The 20910-nt window shown below is 41.0% G+C and overlaps 1 protein-coding gene across 12 annotated transcripts in view; it reads left to right on the top strand.

Annotated features, from left to right (window-relative positions):
• Positions 1-20578, top strand: part of SAP130 (Sin3A associated protein 130) — a 58975-nt gene extending 38397 nt beyond the window's left edge. For 8 of the 12 annotated variants that reach the window (XM_081142046.1, XM_081142040.1, XM_081142045.1 and 5 more), the window contains exons 13-21: positions 175-477; positions 1131-1308; positions 1547-1651; positions 3946-4304; positions 6986-7234; positions 7418-7543; positions 18211-18314; positions 19391-19504; positions 19667-20578. In XM_081142046.1, coding sequence (XP_080998172.1) covers positions 175-477; positions 1131-1308; positions 1547-1651; positions 3946-4304; positions 6986-7234; positions 7418-7543; positions 18211-18314; positions 19391-19504; positions 19667-19825 — 1697 coding nt within the window. In that variant the 3' untranslated portion in view covers positions 19826-20578. The remainder of the gene's footprint in view (positions 1-174; positions 478-1130; positions 1309-1546; positions 1652-3945; positions 4305-6985; positions 7235-7417; positions 7544-18210; positions 18315-19390; positions 19505-19666) is intronic. The other 4 variants (XM_081142044.1, XM_081142043.1, XM_081142048.1 and 1 more) reach the window with 1 other exon arrangement.
• The last annotated feature ends 332 nt before the right edge of the window (positions 20579-20910 follow it).

The raw sequence follows: 20910 nt of genomic DNA, 5'->3' as shown, positions 1-20910 counted from the left end.
CGAGGGCGGCACTCTAACTGCTGAGGCCCATGGGCCAGGACTGTCATGGTTCTTTTAGAGTGAGGATTTAGATCTCGTGCAGTGGAAGAATCCCGTTTTCATTTTTGTGTTTTTCTTACGTGGACTGTGTCTAATCAAATCTAATATTGTAGTCAGTTTTTGCATCATTTTTAGTTTCAGCTCAAGCTCCAAACTCTGCCATAACAGCTCAGACTGGTGTTGGGGTGGCATCTACAGTTCACCTGAACCCCATGCAGTTGATGACAGTAGATGCATCTCATGCTCGACATATTCAAGGGATCCAGCCTGCGCCCATCAGTACACAGGGGATACAGCCATCCCCCATTGGGACCCCAGGAATACAGCCAGCACCAATCGGCCCCCAGGGAATTCACTCAACAACCCCAATCAGCACACAAGGACTTCAGCCTGCATCAGTGGGTACTCAGCAACCTCCGCCGGAAGGAAAAACTTCAGGTAATTTTAATTTTTTGCATGGAAGTTGGTGTGGAGAAAAGAGATAAACTGGGTTTAAATTCTGGATCTGCTACTTGCTGGCTTGTCTCAGGTAATTCCTCTGTTTTCATTTTTACTTTGTAACATGAGATACTAAAAATACATACATAAACAGCTTTATTGCTGTTTGCATATGGTGAGGAATATTCTGTGAAAAGAACTCTTCGTTGAGCGAGCGTATTCACCTTATAATAGGAATATTCTCATTCCATTTAATATTTTTTAGGAGAGTTTGTGTAAAGCTGTAAAATTAAGATAGACTGGAATGTTGGTACCATTTTTAGCATTGAATGTGGTTGCATTTTACAAAAACAGAGTTCTTGAAGTATACTATGCACTTCATGTATTTTATTCATTAATAATTATAGAGCAAAGAAAAATGGTTATTGATCATGCATCAGTAGACTGAGTAACTTCTCTTACTCTGCCTTCTGCTTTTAGGCACATGAACATTATGTTCCAATTTCTTCTTGAAATTGGATCGTCACAACATGGATGGTCTGACTCTGGTAGTCTGATTGCTTTCATTTGCCTTACATGATATTTTAGTAATGTTTCTTTCGTTTCTCTCTTTTCATTGTTCTTTTCTGGCCAAACCCGTCTTGGTCCTCCAGCAGTGGTGTTGGCAGATGGAGCCACAATTGTAGCTAACCCTATTAGCAGTCCATTTAGTGCTGCTCCAGCAGCAACAACCGTGGTGCAGACCCACAGCCAGAGTGCCAGCAGCAACACTCCAGCCCAGGGCTCATCTCCCCGCCCAAGTATACTTCGGAAGAAACCTACCACAGATGGGTGAGTGGACCCAGCAATGCCAGATGGCACCTTTAGAAGTCTTTTAGTACTACTTGACTTTTTTTTTAAAAAATATCTTGCCTATATTACTTTGATAAAATGTAAAAAGTCATTAAAAATACTTAACCAGTGTAACGCTTTTATTTTGCTATAGGTATGCCTAGGAAATGTGTGTTGTGTACTCTTATCTTTAATACCCTTGGACTGCTGTTTTTTGGGTTTGTCTCGTCTCTTTCAGAATTGCAGTTCGGAAAACCCTCATTCCTCCTCAGCCTCCTGAAGTAGGTAGTCCTAGAGTGGAGAGCTCCATGCGGAGCACATCCGGGTCACCTAGGCCTGCAGGGTGAGCACTTAAATGTTATCTCTCGCCTACAACAACACATAATTGGGGAGGGAAGAGTCTAATGAGTGTGATGAATTTCACATAATTTGCTTGTTTTTTTTTATGTGCTGTTTCTAGCTACATGGCCTGTTTTGCAACCTCTCTAGCCCTCATTTGCCTCATTTATGAAATGGGCATATGTTTAACATTTAGCTCTCAGATTCTTACCTATTTAAGTGAAATGACTCATTGAAAGTACTTAGAGCCTTAAGCCAGTTTGTCTCAGTGGTTAGAGCGTTGGCCCTCGGACTGAAGGGTGCCTTGGTTGCAGGCTCGATCCCTGGTCCTGGTCAGGGACATGCAGGAGGCAACCAATTGATGTATGTCTTTCACATCGATGTTTCTTTCCCTTCTACTCTCTCTGAAAAGCAATGAAAAAAAATATCCTTGAGTGAGGATTTTAAAAAGTACTTAGAATCTGTGTCATAATAAACACGCAGTTATTTCTGCTGCTGTCATAAATGGCATTATGATAATAGTTAATATATGCTTTTATTCTTTATCATATTAACTCCAAAAGTGAAATTATTTTGGATAAAAGTGAGACAGTATAAAAATATTTAAAGTATGAAGTGAAAATCAGTGTCTGTTCTTCACCTACCTTGTCCATCCCATTCCCCAGAATATTGTTGATTGGTTACAGTTTTGTTAAGTATCTTTCCACATCTTTTTCTACATACACTTATAGATAGATTCACAGATCCTTAAAAACAAGATCTTGCTGATTGATAGTTCCGTATCTTACTTACATCACTAGTAGCTTACCATGTTAATATTTTTAGACCTACTTCATAAAACTTCATTCAGAAAAAGTTATGAATGCCTAGTGTGTGTCAAGTGTTGTTTTAGAATCCTGGATTACATAAGCGTGACTAAATTACTTTCTAGTGAGTGTAAAAATATAACAAATATGTGAATAAAAAGCAGTGTAAAGTGAATATAAATTGATGGGAGGAAGAGATGATGTTATGGAAAGGCTTCTCTCACCAGAGGTTTAAGCAGGAAGGAGGGAGCTGTATGCTCCCTGATCTTTGACTGTGTCAGCCAGAGGAAAGAGCAGGAACCAAGACTTTGATGTACAAGCGTACTTGGGGTGATGACTTTGCACCCTAATGTAGGAATGTAAAATAAAAAAAAATGCACAGTGAAACTGTGCGAAGTGATCTTAATCGGTATGTGGGGGAAATAGGATTATTATATGAATTTTAAAAACATTTGTGAAAATAACTCTGTCAGTTATAATATATAGGGAAATGAAAAAATAGTGAAGCTGCCTGGCTGGTGTGGCTCAGGGGTTGAGCATCGACCTATAAACCAGGAGGTCATGGTTTGATTCCTGGTCAGGGCACATGTCTGGGTTTCTGGCTCAAACCCCAGTTGGGGGTGACCAGGAGGCAGCCAATCAATGACTTTCATTATTGATGTTTCAATCTTTCTTTCCCTTCCTCTCTCTGAAGTCAATAAAAACAAACATTTTTTTAAAAACTGAAAAAAATAGGCCCTGGCTGATGTGGCTCAGTTGGTTGGGTGCTGTCCCATGCACTGAAAGGTTGCTGGTTCTATTTCCAGTTAGCACACGTGCCCAGGTTACCAGCTCCATCCCCAGTGGGGGGTATGTAGGAGGCAGCTGATCAATGTTTCCTTTTCACACTGATGTTTCTCTTTCTCCCTCTCCCTTCCTCTCTCTCTAAAAATAAATTTTTTTTTTTTTTAAACTGAAAGAGTAGCATACATTTTTAAACATTGTATTTGTAGCTCCTTTAGATGCCTGAAGTATGTCTAGTAAAATATACTGGAAAATTTAAACAGTGGTGCCTCTGGGTAGAGGGCTGGGTGTGTAGAGGCAAATTACTTTTAATTTGTATTCTTTTGTATCTATGCTATGTGCATGAGTTTCCTCTTTTATAAGAGAAACTACATATGAAGTATGAATATAATTGTAATCAATCAAAAAGCCTCCTAAGACAACATATTAAGGAATTCTGGGAGGGAAATGCACAACGTAATGAAAATTGGTGGTTTTTTGATGACTGGACTTTGATTTCTTTACAAAACATAGTGGATGGGGCAAGGAGGGGATATTTTTAAAACTAATTCCATTTAAAACTTTAAAGTTCAACTTTTAGAATCAAGAAATGTTTTAGTTTTGCTGTGTGTTTTACAGAAAGAATTGGACAAATATCCATTCTCTGAGATGTTGCAGGTTAAGGAAATTTTCTGTTGTTTGCTACATTACCTTTGCTTTTGTGTTTCAGTGCCAAACCTAAGTCAGAAATCCACGTATCAATGGCCACACCAGTCACTGTGTCCATGGAAACTGTGTCCAATCAAAATACTGATCAGCCCACCATTGCAGTCCCTCCCACCGCTCAGCAGCCTCCACCAACCATTCCAACCATGATTGCAGCAGCTAGTCCCCCATCACAACCAGCGGTCGCCCTCTCAACCATTCCTGGAGCAGTTCCCATCACTCCACCCATTACTACCATGGCAGCTGCCCCCCTGCCATCAGCAGCTGTAGGTGGCAATCCCTCCTCTATTTTGGGCCCCCCTGTACCTGAGATAAAAGTTAAAGAAGAAGTAGAACCAGTGGACATCATGAGGCCAGTTTCTGGTACGTTCATTCAGAGGATACTCTATGAGCAGTTGCTTTTTCCCCTTTTCCTAACTCTCCTCAGAGTCCAAACTTGGTTAATCTCAGCCAGGAATGCTGACTTCTCCATTCTCATTTTAAATTTGCATTTTACTACTGTTTAATAAATGGAAACGCCTTTTGAAAACTAAAGTTACTTTGCTGGTTTTATAATTTTATTTCTTAACCAAAATCATGGAAAAGATTACTATTTGCTTTAGCCAGTTTGGCTCAGTGGTTAGAGCTTCGGCCTGTGGACTGAAGGGCCCTGGGTTCAATTCCAGCCAAGGGCACATACCTCAGTTGCAGGCTCAATCCCTGGCCTCAGTCCAGGTTTCAGGCAGGAGGCAACCAATCCATGTGTCTCTCTCACATGGATGTTTCTCTCTCTCTTTCTATCTCTCCCCCTCCCCCTCTCTCTTGAAAGCAGTGAAAAAAATATCCTCAGGTGAGGATTTAAAAAAAAAAAAAGATTACTATTTCCCCAAGGATATTTACATATCCTTCAATATAGCCTCTTTATTCATTAAGAAAGTATTTCCCCAAAAAGAAAATATTGCCATGTAAGAGGATACAATCATAGCTAAGTACTGATTATTTACAATTTATTCCCTGCCAATTTTTGTTACCTTGCTACACAATAAAAAGTAAGATTTATGTTGTTGAAATACACTCTTGCCCGGCCGAGCGTGGCTCAGTGGTTGAGCATCAACCTAGGATCCAGGAGATCGTGGTTCGATTCCCAGTTAGGGCACATGCCCAGGTTTCGAACTCGATCCCCAGTGGGGGGCGTGCAGGAAGCAGCCGATCATCATTGATGTTTCTGTCTCTCTCTTCCCCTCTCCCTTCCTCTCTCTGAAATCAATAAAGATATATTTTTAAAAAAAAGAAAATACACTCTTGATAAATAAACTTAATATGTGATTAGTAAAGTCTTAAAACTATTCATTACCTCTTTTCCTTCTCAGCTGTAAACTCTCGGTTTGTAAAAGGCTGATCACTGGAGGTTGACTTTTTTGTGTTTTTTTTTAATTTAATGTGGATATTGTTTTTCATAAGTACAAGAGTAACATTCATTATAAAAAGTTTATGAAATACAGACAGAGCCAGAGTGGAAAAAACACAACTCCATCATCTGGGCGCTTACACTCTAGCAGGTGTGACAAACAGTAAAATAGAGCAGAGACAAAATAAGAGAAAGAAGTTAGGGCTGGAGCTGGGATATTTAAAAGACTTTTAAAGGGAAGGCCTATTGAGAAAGTGATCTTTGAGTAGAAACATTAAAGAGGTGAAGTCCTAGGAAAAGAGCGTTTCAAACCAAGAGAGCACTAAGGTAGCAGCATGCCTGGTGTCTCAGAGAATAGCAGAGGGACAAGTAGGTGGAGCTAAGTGCGAGAATAAATGGTAGAGGACAGGAGAAACGGTCAAGACTGAGAGCTAGGGGCCGTTGTGAGGACCTGGGCTTTGCAGAGGCTGGTGGGGTGCTGTTAGAGGGTTTTGAGCAGAGGAGGGACTTGAAGTCACTTCTGTTTTTTTATCGCCTGCTCTGGCTTCTGTGTACAGAAAAGACTGGGAAGAGGGATGGAATTTGGGAAACCTGTTTAGAGGTTATTGCACAAATTGCAGGGAACGATGAAGGCTTCAACCTGTGTCGTAGCCACAGAAGTATTACGAAATGATTGGATTATAGATATGCTTTTAAAGTGGAGCAGGGTTTCTTTCAGGATTGGATGTTGAGTGTGAGAGAGGATCAGTGTCTAGTCTCAGTAACTGGAAGCATGGAATTGCCATCAGCTGAGATAGGGAAGGTTGCAGAAGGACCACATTTTATAGGGAGAGATTAGAGTTCGTTTTTGATATGATAAATTTGAAGCATCTGTTAGGCCTCCAAATGGACACATCGGGTAGGCAGTTAGATCTATGAGCCTGCCTTTTGGAATAGAAAATGAAGTTGCAGGCATAAATTGGGAGCTGTCATTGTATATAAAGTTCATGTTTAAAGCCAGGAGCCTGAATAAGATCACTTAAGGAATGATTACAGATAAAAAACAAGCGGTTGTAGACTGAGCTCTAGGGCACTGCACTTTCTGAGGGGGGAGAAGAGGCACAGCAAACAAAGGAGATGAAATGAGGGGGCCAGAGTGGAAAGAATAAAATTTGGAGTATGTGATGTCCTGGAAGCCAGGACAGATACTTCAGGGAGAAAGGAATAATCAGCTGGGTCACATGCTGTTGAGAGCTCAGTTAAGATACGGACTCATGGATGGACCTAGAGGTTATTATGCTAACTGAAATAAGTCAGTCACAGAAAGACAGATACCACAGATTTCACATATATGTGGAAACTAAACAAAACAGAATAGACTAATGGTTGCCAAAGGGAAGGGTTGGGAGACTGAAAAAGGTGAAGGGACTAAGTACAGATTGGTAGTTAGAATTGTCATGGGCATACCTTCTTAAGTGAGGGTCTCCAAGGAAGTGAAGGTGTGAGGTATTGGGAAGCAGTTGGCAGCCTCTGCCACAGTTAGTGCTTAGCACAGTGCTGGGCACAAAGGAAAACTCAATGTTTCTCGTTTCTACTTCGTGTTCATTGGTAGAAATCAGGTGAAGCTTTCCACATGTTTTTGTTCTCACACACGTGTGCCCTCTTTCTCCTACGACAGCAGTTCCTCCACTGGCTACCAGCACTATGTCACCATCTCTTGCATTGCTGGCTAACAACCTCTCCCTGCCTACAAGCGACCTACCACCTGGTGCCTCCCCAAGGAAAAAGCCTCGAAAGCAACAGCATGTGATTTCTACAGAAGAAGGGGATATGATGGAGACAAACAGCACTGATGATGAGAAGTCCACTGCCAAGAGTCTTTTGGTGAAGGCTGAGAAGCGCAAGTCTCCTCCCAAGGAGTTCATTGGTAAGGGCCTATGGACTAACTATTGTCCTGTGACGCTTTCCCACTTAACTCGGGAGTTGATCCCTGAAGCTGTTTACATAGTCAGATTTCACGTATGGCTCACTTATTGGAACTGTGCCTTGAGGATTGTGTTAAATAAGCAGTAAATTATTTAACTTCGTCTTTTTGTTCCCTCTTCAATAGATGAAGAAGGCGTGAGGTACGTCCCTGTGCGTCCAAGACCTCCCATTACTCTGCTCCGTCACTATCGGAACCCCTGGAAAGCTGCTTACCACCACTTTCAGCGATACAGTGATGTCCGGGTCAAAGGTTAGCTTCCCCCAGAAACATCCAGTATTAATGCGTGAAATTGGTCTTTCACTTGCCTATATTACAATCACAGTACAATAGACAGAAGCACAATTTTTCAGTTTCTGAAAAAGCTAAAGTTTTTGTTATAAAATCTTGAAACTTTAGTGTTTAACTTAGGCAAAATGTACATTTGGATATAAAATTTGGAAAATGATATTTTGTCTGAGAAAGTTATGTGTGCTTTATTGGAAACTCGGTCTAATGAATAAGTGACAACATTATTTTTAGTAAACTTCATGTGCTACCAGCTCGAGTGGTGGTAGGTGACCTCCTCAACCCTTAGCGTAGCTGTGGAAGGAGCTGTACTGGATTCTTTGGCATAAACCATAGTAATTCCTCGGCTGCTCAGTTGTACATGCATTATAAGCCCCAGGAAGTTTTATTTTCTAAGGGGCCACCTTTTACTTAACGTATGTGTAACTCAGTAGCCTGGGGAAAGCCCTCAATAAATGTTTTTGTTGTTGTTGAACTTAAGAGTAACATTTTGATAAGCCAACATGTAATAAAAATGGCTGATAGTACTTTGTAAATATTTGTACTGATAGACTTTAAGTGTTATTAACCTCAAATATAGTCATTGCACAAAGAAGTTTGCAGAGAGTTGGTCATATTTCCCATTTCCTCATATAAATTCTCCTTGGAAACTTCTCTGAGGATTTCCTTGTAGCGTCAAGATTAGTCAGAACTGGGTGGTACTGACTAAGTCTCTGAGCAGGGGTGAAGGTCCTTGGCAGTTCATTCTCTGATTGGAAGTACAGAGGTGGCAACACTTTCCAGCTTTTCTTCCTCACGACTATACCCTGAGGTTTGAAAAGAGGGTGAGGTTTCTGAAGTTAGAGAATGTTGGCTGATGGAAGCAGGATATGAACCACTAAACATCTCATGCCACAAGAATTCCATATCATAGCAATAAAACATTTAAAGGTTTCCTTGGTAGCATTTTAAGCCACACTAAGAGATTCTTGTTGCTTATTGGGACTCACCATAACTGTATCAAGAAAGGAAATTTGGCAACTGAAAATGTTAATAGTTCCTAAGTCTTCTATTTGGGTATGTACATATTAATCACCTTTGTGCCTAGTGTCTTGACTGTTAAACCTTAGTTGAACTGCTTTGCCTAAGCTTTAAAATCATATTCTTATAAGTAAGTCAAGATGAAATACTAAAAATTAGTCAGGTGGTTCACAGGAAGGAAAGAAAAGAGAAACAGGATCAAGAAACACAGGAAACAAACAAAACCAATAACAACATAGCAGACTTAACCTTACATGTCAGTAATCACCTTAAATGTGAATAGTCTGAACATACTAGTTAAAACAGAATGGCAGAGTGGATGGGAAAAAAGATGCGCCTGTGTTCTGTCTATAAGAAACTTCAAATACATTGACACTGGTAGATTGACAGATGGAAAAATACATGCAATGGAAAAATTTTTTAAAGCAAGAGTAGTTATGTTAATATCAAATAAAAGTAGACTTCAGTGGAAAGAAAACTACTACAAACGAAGAACATTGCATACTTTTTAAAAAATTAGAGACAACAAAAACCAAGAGCTTCAGAGTACTTGAAGCAAAAACAGTAGAACTGAAAGACAAATTGACAAATGTGCAGTGATAGTGAGAACCTCAACACCCCATTCTCGGCAATTGATAAAAGTACTTGGCAGAAAGTCAGCAAGGATATAGAAGAACTGAACACCACAAACAACATCTAATAAACATTTATACGCTTGAACAACAGCAGAAAATACATGTTCTCTCAAGTGCTCACAGAACATGTAAAGATAGACAGTATCCTGGATCAGAAAGCAAACCTCAACAGATTTAAAAGAATGGAAATAATATAGAGTATCTTCATTTCCCATAGTGGAATCAGATTAGAAATCACTAACAGATAACCAAGAAAACCTCCAAACCATGGAAATTACACAACACGCTTCTCAGTAGTAGGTCAAAGAGGAGGTCTCGAGAGACTTTTTAAATCCATAAACTGAATGAAAATGAAAATAAAGTACAACATAATCAGAATATGTAGGAGGCAACTAAAGTGCCAACAGGGAAATTTATAGCACTAAATGCTTACATTACACACAAGGAAATATCTCAAAGTTCCTACAACAAAAACTATAAAAAGAGCAACATAAACTCAAAGCAAATACAGGGAGGAAAATAGTAAAGATAGCAGAAATCGGTGGAAATGAAAAGACATCAAGCCCTGGCCAGTGTGGCTCAGTCGAGCATTGTCCCGTGCACCAGGAGGTTGCCGGCTCTATTCAGGGCACAGGCCCGGGTGTGGGCTCGATCCCCACTAGGGAGCGTGCAGGAGACAGCCGATTGATGTTTCTCTCTCACACTGATGTATCTTTCTCTGCTCCTCTCTCTAAAATCAATAAAACATTTTTTTAAAAAGAAAATGAATAAAATCAATATAACAAAAGCTGGTTCTTTGAAAAAAGATTATTAAAATTAAATCTCTGGCAAGACTGAAAGATAAAGGAGAAAAAGGCAAATCAGGACTATCGGGAGTGAAATAGGGTATTACAACCTAATGTACAGCCACAAAAAGCATAGGAAAGTACTGTGAACACCTTTATGTTTATAAAGTCAGTCTCCTAGGTAAGATAGACCGATGCCTTCGAAACCATAAATTACCAAAACTCCACCATAGACAATCTTAATAGTCCTCTAACCATTAAATAAGTCGAATCTATAATTTAAAAGCTTCCAAACAGTAACCTCTAGGCTCAGATACCTTTACTGGGAAATTCTACCAAATGTTTAAATGAACAATCACCCAGCCGGGTGTGGCTCGGCAGTTGAGCATCGACCTAGGATCCAGGAGATTGGGGTTCGATTCCCAGTCAGGGCACATGCCCAGGTTGTGGGCTCGATCCCCAGTCGGGGGCCTGCAGGAGGCAGCCGATCAATGACTCTCTCTTCGTTGATGTTTCTCTCTCTCCCCCTCTCTTCCTCTCTCTGAAGTCAACAAAGATATATTTTTTTTTTAAAAAGTTTAAATGAACAATCAACAGAATTTTTTGCAATCTCTTCCAAAATATAGGATGGAACAGTTTCAGATTCATTTTATGAAGCCAGTGTTTCCCTAATAAAAAACCAGAAAGGATATAAGTATGGAAAACTACAGATCAGTATTCCTCATGAATGTAGGCGCAAAAATACTTAACAAACTGTTAGTAAATTGAATCCAGCAATATATATATCTTTATTGGTTTCAGAGAGAGAAAAGGAGAAGGAGAGAGAGAGATAGAAACATCAATGATGAGAGTCATTGATCGGCTGCCTCCTGCATGCCCCCAACTGGGGACTGAGCCCGCAACCCGGGCATGTGCCCTGACTGGGAATCGAACCCCGATCGCCTGAATCCTAGGTCGACACTTAACTGCTGAGCCATGCCCGGCCAGGCTCCAGCAATATATAAATAGGATTTTACACCTTTATCAAGTGGGATTTGCTACAGCTCTATAAAGCTGGTTTCATGTTTGAAAATCCATGAACAAAGTACCACAAACTAGAGAGCTTAAAATAAAAGATACTGATCTCATAGTTCCGAAGGCTAGAAGTCCAAAATCAAGGTACCAGCAGGATCATACTCTCTCTCAGGCTGTGGAAGAGAATTCCTCCTCACCTCTTTTTATCTTCTGGTGGTTGCCAGCAACCATTGGTAACATTTGGTTTGTACATGCATCACTCCAGTTTCTGCCTGCATATCCACATAGTGTTCTCCCCTGTGTACCTTGACTCTCCCTCCTCATAAGACATTAGTCATTGGATTTAGGGTCCATCTGAATTCAGTATAACTACTACTTAACTTGATGTCATCTGCAAGGACCCTGCTTCCAAGTAACATCACATTTTAGGTACCCAGGGTTAGGACTTGAACATATCTTTCAAGGGGAACACAATTCATCCCATAACAAAAGCTAAAGAAAAATGACATGATCCTATTAATTGATGCAGAAAAGTTATTTTACAGCATTCAACACTTTTATTATAAAAACTTAAAAATAGGAAAAGATAAAGGACTTTAACTTGATAAAAAGTCTACAAAAAAGCCTACAGCTAGCAGCATACTTAATGATTAAAGATTTGAGTGTTTTCCACCTGTGAGATTAGTAAAAGGACAAAGCTGCTCTTTCTCACCACTTAGATAGAACTGGAAGTTCTAGCCACACTTTTAAGGCAAGAAAAAGAGAAAAGGCTACACAGGTGGAAAGGGAAATAAAACTATCCCTATTTGCAGATGGTATTATTGTCGACGTAGAAAATCTCAAAGGATTCTTTGAAAAAACTGCAACTAGTAAATCAGTTTAGCAAAGTCACAGGATACAATATCAACACACAAAAATCAATTGTAATTTTAGATACTTGTAATGAACTTACGAGAACTTTGAAGAGACATACATTAGAAAACACTATAAAGATGTCAGTTCTCGCTAGATTGATCAGTAAGTTTAATACAGTTCCCACCAAAGTCACAAAAAGGCTTTTTTAGACATAGTAAAGCATACTTTAAACTTTATATTAAAAGGCATAGGAGCTAGAATAGCTAAAATAATCTTGAAAAATAAGAGAGAAACTTGTGATTTAGCTACGGCGATCACCACAGTGGTATTTGCGGGGATAGACACGCAGATGATTGATAGGACAGAATAGAAAGCGCAGGAGTGAATCCATACAAATGTGCTCAACTGACTTTTTACCAAAGTGCAAAAGCAGTTCAGTGGAGGAAGGAGAGTCTTTCTTAACCAACGGTGCTAGACATCTGTAAGTTTAAAACAAAAACATACAACCTCAACCTAATCATCACACATTATATGAAAATTAACTCAAAATGGATTTAAATTTGAAATGTAAAACTGTAAAACTTTTAGAAGAATACCTGGTAGAAATTCTTCTGAACCTAGGGCATGGTGAACAGTTCCTAGACATGACACTGAAAACACTATGTATTAAAAAAATGAAAAATTTGGGCTTCATAAAAACTTTTTACCTGTGAAAGACCCTGTTAGGAAGCTGAAAAGACAAGTCTTAAACTGGGAGGAAATATTAGCAAACCTCATACTTCATAAAGGAAGGACACCTGCAGATGCATTTCCCCAAAGAGAACACACAGATGACCAGCACATGAGGTGTTCAGGGTCCCTAAGTGTGGGCTGCACAGAGGCTTTTTCACACTGTACTGTGTGAAGGAGGGTGGGGTAAGGGTAACTTCACAGTGGAGAAACCTGGCAAATACCACCTTAGGTGATCAAAGTTCATATCAACACTGATGAATCAAGTTAATGCTATGTACTCTTTATAGGCTGTGGAGACGGTGGTACTTCTTTCCCCCTGTGTCTCCTCTCAACCCATAACCAGAGTCTAACCCTAAGAAAAACATTGGACAAATTCAAATAGAAGGGCATCCCACAGAGTAGTTGGCCAGTACTCATCAGCACTGTTAAGGTCACGTGGAGCAAGGAAAGGTTGAGAAACCGTCAAGCCAAGAGGAGTCTAGGGAGACATACAAGTAAGTGCAGTGTGGTAGCCTGATTGGGTGCTGGAACAGAAAACAAACTTTTTTTTTTTAAAGTGTTCTCTAGCCATTAGAGAAATTTAAATTGAGATGTCACTACACACCTATCAGAACAGCTGAAATAAAAATCCTGAGAGTGCTAAATGCTGGTGAGATAAGAAGAATCTAGATCTCACACATCCTTTGAACATTTGGGATATGCCGCCTTCTGGCCTCTGTTTCTCCTGCAAACTCAGCTGATGATTTTATTGGGGTTGTCTTGTGAGTGGTACCTCATTTTTCTGTTGCTACTTTGAAGATTTTTTTCAATTTTGACTTTTAATGTTTTTACTGTGATGGGTATCTTTGCATTGGCCATGCTTTTGGCGTTCCTTGAGCATCCCGGATTGTAGGGGTTTTGCTTGTTTTTCCCAGTGAGTTTTCGGCCGTGTTTTCCTTGGAGCAGTGACCTCCCTCCTCTCTCTCCCTTCTGTACCCTCCTCACACGTGCGCTGTGCAGTCAGTGGTCTCTGTTTCTCCGAGGCCCTGTTCTTTTCACTTTTCTCTTTTCTCTCTGTTCTCCAATTGGTATAACCTCTATGGACCTGTCTTAAACTTTACTAATTCTCTTTTGTACCAGTTCAGATCCCCTCTAGTGGATTTTTAAATTTTCATTTATTGTACTTTTCAGCTCCAGAAAAGTACACTTGGTTCTTTGTTTGTTTGTTTAAATTTCTTTCTCTTTGACATTCTCTCTTACGTGACGTGGTTGTCATGCCTTCCTTCACTCACGGTTTCCTTTCATTCTGTGACTGTGTTGTACTCGCTACTTTGAGACCTTTTTCTGGGAAGTCTGACGTTGATCTTTCTCACAAGCATTTTCTGTTGCCTGCCGCCCCGCCCCCCCCCCCTTTGTATGGGTCATAGTTTCCTATTTCTTTAGCATAACTCATAATTTGTTGTGGAAAGGTGGTCATTTTAGATAATATAAAGTAGCACCCCTGGGTACCGCATCCCCACCAGAGGTAGTTACTGTCATTGGCACCTTTATTTGTTTAGTGACTGGCTAGGTCATTTTAATGAAGCCAAACTGCCTCCACCCACCACCACACAGAGTCAGGCCTCTGCCGTTGCTTCTCTGAGAGGCGCAGCGCTGGGGGTGCCCCAGTCATCCTGGGGAGGCAGCCCTGCTAGAGCTCTTTCCTGCTCTTTACCTTATTACACCTAGCTGATAAACCCCACTTAATTGCTTGCCATTTGCTCTACTACACGGATGGGGAACCTTTTTTCTGCCAAGGGCCATTTGGATATAACATCATTCGCAGGCCATACAAAATTATCAACTTAAAAATTAGCCTGCTTTATTTGGTCAAACATTTAATTGAATTTATTGAATTTGGAGTCCCGAGTGCAGTTGCCTTAGCAGGGCCAAACCAAATGATTTGGCCGGACATTCCCCACCCCTGCTGTACTGGAACACAGGACGTACTGGAATTTGTCCTGTGACACAACATAAATTCCTCTGCAAACTAGTCCATTGCAATTGTAGCTCCTTGTCAGAAGTGTCTAAAATCAGTGTTGGCTGTTTGTGCTGCCCTAAGGAGGGCTTCTCCTAACTATCATTCTTTGTTCTGTCCTGCAAATTAGCCCACAGTCTAGGCTGTATCTTCATTAGATCTGCAACTCTTCTCTCAGTTGCCTTTCACTACAACCTCCCCCTGTTCTTGGGATCACCTTTATGTTCAAACATAAAGGTGCTCCCTTTACAAATGGAGTCATTTCCTTTGGGAAGAAATTAGAAGCTCCTTGTTTTATGAACTGTTTCTCCCCCCTCAGGCAGAATATCTGAGCTTAGGGCTATGGAGATGGGGACACTGGGGACCTTCTCTTTTAGTAACACCCTGCTTTCTAGGAGGTGAGTCCTCTGTGGAGGGGAGAGGAGTGAGCAGCTTGAGACCCTCTTGGCTTGCCTTTCCTTTCCTAGCACGAAACCACCACTTCCCAAGCTGGGAGAAGGGCTCCTGGCACCCAGTGCTCTCAGCACATCTTGCCCAAGGTACTGTCTCCATTCCACAAGTGGGCAAGCCCCACATCTCAGTTGTACTCAGCTGTGACTTAACCTCAGCAACGGAGCAGGGAGCAGGACGAGAAGTGTTGGTGCCCTGCTCCCCTGGGGAGAAAGCCCGCTGCCTGGTGCGAGGGAGCACGTGCAGCTTGCAGCTCTAGAATGGAACCTCGCCTCATAGGCTGGGGAAGAGGAGAGGGGGAACGGTCTGCTCAGATACTGCAGGCTTGCTGTTCTTACCACCGTTTGGTTGATTTGCTGTTTGCCCCTAGGACCTTTTCCAGAGGTTTAAATGGTTATTTTAAAATTTTTCACCAGTCTCACTGTGAGCAGATTAGCAGAGCATACGCATACATTGATGAGCTACTCTGGAAAATAATTTAGCAGTTTCATAAAAATGAAATATACACTTATCATATGACCCAACAGTTGCATTTATCCCAGAAGAATGAAAGCCTAAGTCCACACAAAAATCTGTACACAGATGTTCATAGCAACTGTTTTTGTAATAGCCAAAAACTGGAAACAAGGCAGATGACCGTCAATGGGCAGATGGTTAAACAAACTGGTGGTGGTGACTATTACGCAGGAATGAAAAGGGAGAAACTGGTGATCACGCAGCACCTTGGGTACACCTCAAGGGCGTTATGCTTATGCTTAGTGGAAAAAGCCCATTTTAAAGGGACACATATCATGTGATTCCCATCTATATTACATTCTCAAAATGACAAAATTATACCGATAATGCTAGGAATTAGAGGTGGGGCAGGGGGTATGACCATGGTGGTGTGGCTTGAGTGAGATCTTTGTGCTGGTGCACGAGCTCTGAGTCTTGATCATGTGGTTTAAGTAGCTTTATTTAGATACAATTCACATATTAAAATGTACAATTTAGTGATTTTTAGTATATTCACAGAGTTGTGCATCCGTCACTACAGTTAGTTTTAAAACATTTTCATGGCTCCAATAAGAGGCTCCACACCCCTTCGCCGTCATCCCCAGTCCTGCCATCTTTGCTTCTCTCTACCCCTCAGTCCTAGGCAACCTCTGATCTACTTTCTGTCTCTCTAGATTCCCTAACACATCAGGACTTCATTCCTTTTTCTTACCAAATAATATTCTAGTTTATGGATCTACCACATTTTATCCATTCATCATTTGATGGGCATTTGGGCTGTTTTCACTTTTTGATTATTATGAAGATGATGCTATGAACATTTGTACAAATTTTTGTGTGGGTATCTTTTTACTTCTCTTGGATGTATACCTAGTAATGGAATTTCCAGGTCATTTGATAACTCTGTATTTGGCATTCTGGTAACCGTTAGACTGTTCTCCAAACCTAATACAGTTTACTTTTTCGTCATCTCAGTATGAGGCTATGGCTTCTCCACATCCTTACCGTAACTTACTGACCTTTCATTACAGCCTGCTGGTGGGTGGGAGATGGCACCTGAGTGGAGTTTTTATGTTGTTCTTGTTTAATCCACACCTGAGGATATGTTTCTGTTAGAGAGAGAGAGAGAGAGAGAGAGAGAGAGAGAAACATTGATGTGAGAAACATCTATCGGTTACGTCCCATATGCACCCTGACTGGGGCTCAAACCCACACCCTGAGTATGTGCCCTGACCAGGAATCGAACTTTTTGGTGTACAGGATAACGCTCCAACCAACTAAGCCACCTGGCCAGGGCACCTCTGTGGCTTTGCTTTGCATTTCCCTAATGCCTAACGATGTTGAACATCTTCATGTATTTATTGGCCATTTACGTATCTTTTGGAGAGATGTCTGGATGTTTTTGCCCTTTTCAATTGGTTTGTCATGTAAGAATTCTTCATGTGTCCTAGATAAAAGTCCCTTATCATTTCTGTCTCTATACTGTCTTTGAAACTTCCTGTGAACCTTTATTTCAAACTGAAAAGTTTCTTTAAATGCTTACAATGAAATCCACAAGTACATCTAAAATGAGGTATCAGTAGGGTCAGTGTACTGTATCAGTGTCGTGGTTTTAATACTGTCTTGTAGTTTTGCAAGATGCTACTACTGGGATAAAACTGGGTAAACACTACATAGCATCTCTCTATTATAATTCCGTACAACTGCATGTGAATCTACAATTATCTCAAAAAGCTTAAAAATTGTTTAATCATATTTATGCTGATACAGAGATTGGGCTGTGGGAATTTTTTTTGATTGATGATCTTTTTAGAGCAGTTTCAGGTTCACACAAAATTGAGCAGAGGTACAGGAATTTCCCATCACCCCCTGCCTCCGCATTATCAGCTGCCCCACCACAGCATTGCCGCCAGATTTTATCACGTACATTAGAGCTCAGTGTTGGTGTTGTGCCCAGTGTTGGGTTTTCACAAATACAGAGATTGGGGTGTGGTGTTTTTTTAAGATTAAATTTTTAAATAAAGTTTCAAATTTTTAAAAAATAAATTTAATTATCTATGTAATATGTAAATATATTTTAAATCCCAGTTACACAGTAATTAAAACTTCCCAGGTATAGCTTAACTCACCTTTAACAAGCACCCCACAATCCTAGTTTTTCTCTCTCCAGCGCAAATGATACATTTCATTTATATCTTACTACACAATTCTGATAACTAGACTTTTCTACCCAAATTTAAGTGTTAACGCAAACTGGATTCCTGTGATCTCTCCAACATCTAGGTAACACTAAGGAGCTTCTAAGACTTCAAGCCCAACTCTCCTAGTGTTTGCAAACATCACATGAGCAAGGCTTCCACCCACTGAAGACTACCTTCCCTATTTCAAGAGATTAGAATAATAACTTGCTGTCTTTTGAACTCACTAGATCAGCAGAGTATGTCTTTAAAGCATTCTTATGGGGTGGACAGAAAGAGCTTTTATTCATTTGTGACCTCTCTTCCTAATGGCTTAAATGCAAAGGATTTATTCAAAGATATTAAGTAAAGAAATTATTGATAAAATAGTAGCACTTGAGTGGCTTAAACACTTAAGGATTTTAGCTTTCTAAAAATTGAAGTATACTTTTTATTTTTTTTATGGTTCCAGAGGAGAAGAAAGCTATGCTTCAGGAAATAGCTAATCAGAAAGGAGTGTCCTGTCGTGCCCAAGGCTGGAAAGTCCACCTCTGTGCTGCCCAGTTGCTACAGCTGGTAGGTGGAATTCTAGCAGTTCTACTGAGGAGAGGAGCAGATGCTGGAGGTGTCTGAATTCATAGAGCATTTTCTTTTGAGTAATTTTGAAGCATTTCCAATTAACGTGGGTCATGGTAGAATTTTTATGTGTTCTAATTACTGTACCTGTTTCATAGATATAATTATGATCTAAATATATCTTAGTTCTGGTATGCAGAACCAGAATGTATTGAACACCTATGCTGTGAGACCTACAGTGAAGTGTCATTATTATGTGTTGCCTTGACCTGTGAAACAGGGAACCTCAAGCGGCCTCATTGTAAGCCTCTCCTCCCCACTCTGCTCTTTATCACGGGGACCAGGCACAGTTCCCACTTCTCACTGAAGATGGGGCTTCAGTTCTCTGCCAGCTCGCAATATTATTCAAATAAGCCAGTCACATCCTCCCGTGGGAACCGTGGAGTCCCTCTCCCTCTTGATGCCACAGAGCCTGCCTCCTGCTCCCTCGCTGGGTCCCAGAGCACAGCCCCCGTGCCCCGGTGGCCCTGTGTGGTGAGCAGTGTCCGCTTCCCCTGGGCTGAGAGTATGTGCCTAGTAAACTGCTCTGATCTCATCTGCCCAGTGTCGGTGAGCGTGACGTTTTCAACCATTTCCAGAACCCTAGGGCAGGAATCTTCCCTTCACCAGCAAGGGAAGGCATGCCGTGAAAACAACAACCTCATGAAGTTTTTCCGTCTTTGTAGTAGCTGTGATCTGAAGAACATTGTTTTAAGTGTATAAGAAACAGTAGTGTTGTGACTAGTTCTGCACTTAACAGAGAAGCACATTTCTGGGAAACCTGTAGGCTTGTTGTCCAGAGGAATTGAATTCAGGGCAGTATTTAAGTTACCTTTGAAGATGGAGTCTGAATTACAGCAGGTTTATTGTAAATTGTTATTGGTCACTTTAGTCATTGAGAGAAAGGATTTCATCACCCAAGTAGCTCTCATACTAGTTTAGAAATATGATTAAAGCTGGGTTTATTTGCCTGAAGTTGACCCAAAGAAAAAGTATTTCTGTGGTCACGATGCCCCCTCCCACCTTGTGTGTTGCAGACGAATCTAGAACACGATGTTTATGAAAGACTCACCAACCTACAGGAAGGGATTATCCCAAAGAAGAAAGCAGCAACTGATGATGATCTACACCGAATAAATGAACTAATACAGGTTTGAATGAGCCCTTTCCTTTCTGATCATCACTCTACCGAGTTGTTTACTGTGCAGTCTTCCTTCCCTCTCCCTGGGCCCCTCATATCTTTCGTGGAGCCTGTTTACTTGAGCATGCATCCACAGGATTACTGACTGACAATGACCTATCTTTTGTTGCAGGGGAATATGCAGAGGTGTAAACTTGTGATGGATCAGATCAGTGAGGCCAGAGACTCCATGCTTAAGGTTTTAGATCATAAAGATCGTGTCCTGAAGCTTCTGAATAAGAATGGGACTGTCAAGAAGGTATCAAAATTGAAGCGAAAGGAAAAGGTCTAGATCCAGAAGAATCAGGACTTTGGAAATAGAATTTATGAAGAGTGATGGTGGGGGTAGAGGGGGGAGGGTTTTGGTTATTTTCAAAGTGGAATGTTGAAATAAAGGAAGCGTTCCTTAATCCACATGTGAAGGCAGAGGGACCCATGGCACCCAGTGTCATGAAGGGCTCAGAGCTGATCTGACACAGGGACTTCCATTTTTCTTTTAGCATATCCCTCTTAAATTTACTGTGTCCTAAGTGACTCCTGGCGCATCCAGGTTGACCGTTGGCGTCAATGACACAAATGATGGCTGGCATTTTTTAGCTTTCCAGTTTATAAACTATTTATCTGATGGATTCCTGTGGGACCCATACTGAGCCTGGACTGAAAGTATCCACTTGGACCATCTGTTACTTATCTACACGGAAAGCCACACCTCTCCTCTCTCCCAGGCAATTCTTACTCTGTCTGGACGTTTTCAGCAGTGCCCTGGCGCCTGGGGAGCTGGCACGTCTACACTCTAAAGGGTTTGAACTATCAATTATTGTCATTTTTAAGAACCATTTCAAAGTGAAACTATTATATTGTCTGTCCTGCGTGTGTCAGAGTTGGGTTTATGTGGAGGCTCAGAGCAGGCAACACCATGAGTTGCTCTGAGGTCCTTGTTCTGAAGTACTTCCCTGGTTATCTGTACTTCTGTAGCCAGTGTGATGCTGTTGACTGTATGTTCCACACACCTCCAGATGTTAATAAAGGACTCAGAGGTTTTGTACATGTGGAGTCTGCATCATTTTATAGTTCATCAGTGCTGTGCTGAACGTCACCTGAGTGCTGACCCACGGAGTTTCTAACACACTGTAGAAAGTCTACTTTGTTAAGATTTTGCTGTTCCACATAAAGAGTTTCACTTACCCTGGTATTTGGAAGATGTCACAGCAGCTCTTAGTTAGCTTAAAAACAAGACTCTTGTACCCCATTGCAGATACACATGGGCCAGGGTTTAGGACAACCAAGGCTGCAGTCATGGGGTGGAGCTCCCAGGAGTGGGTTTTCTTCACAAGTCACTCTTTCTTCCTCTTAACTTGCTGGAGGGGACGCATCCCA

Source organism: Miniopterus schreibersii, assembly GCF_964146895.1.
Source record: "Miniopterus schreibersii genome assembly, chromosome: 7".
NCBI classification, from domain to species: Eukaryota; Metazoa; Chordata; class Mammalia; order Chiroptera; family Miniopteridae; genus Miniopterus; species Miniopterus schreibersii.
This window is presented reverse-complemented; position numbering and strand designations above follow the sequence as displayed.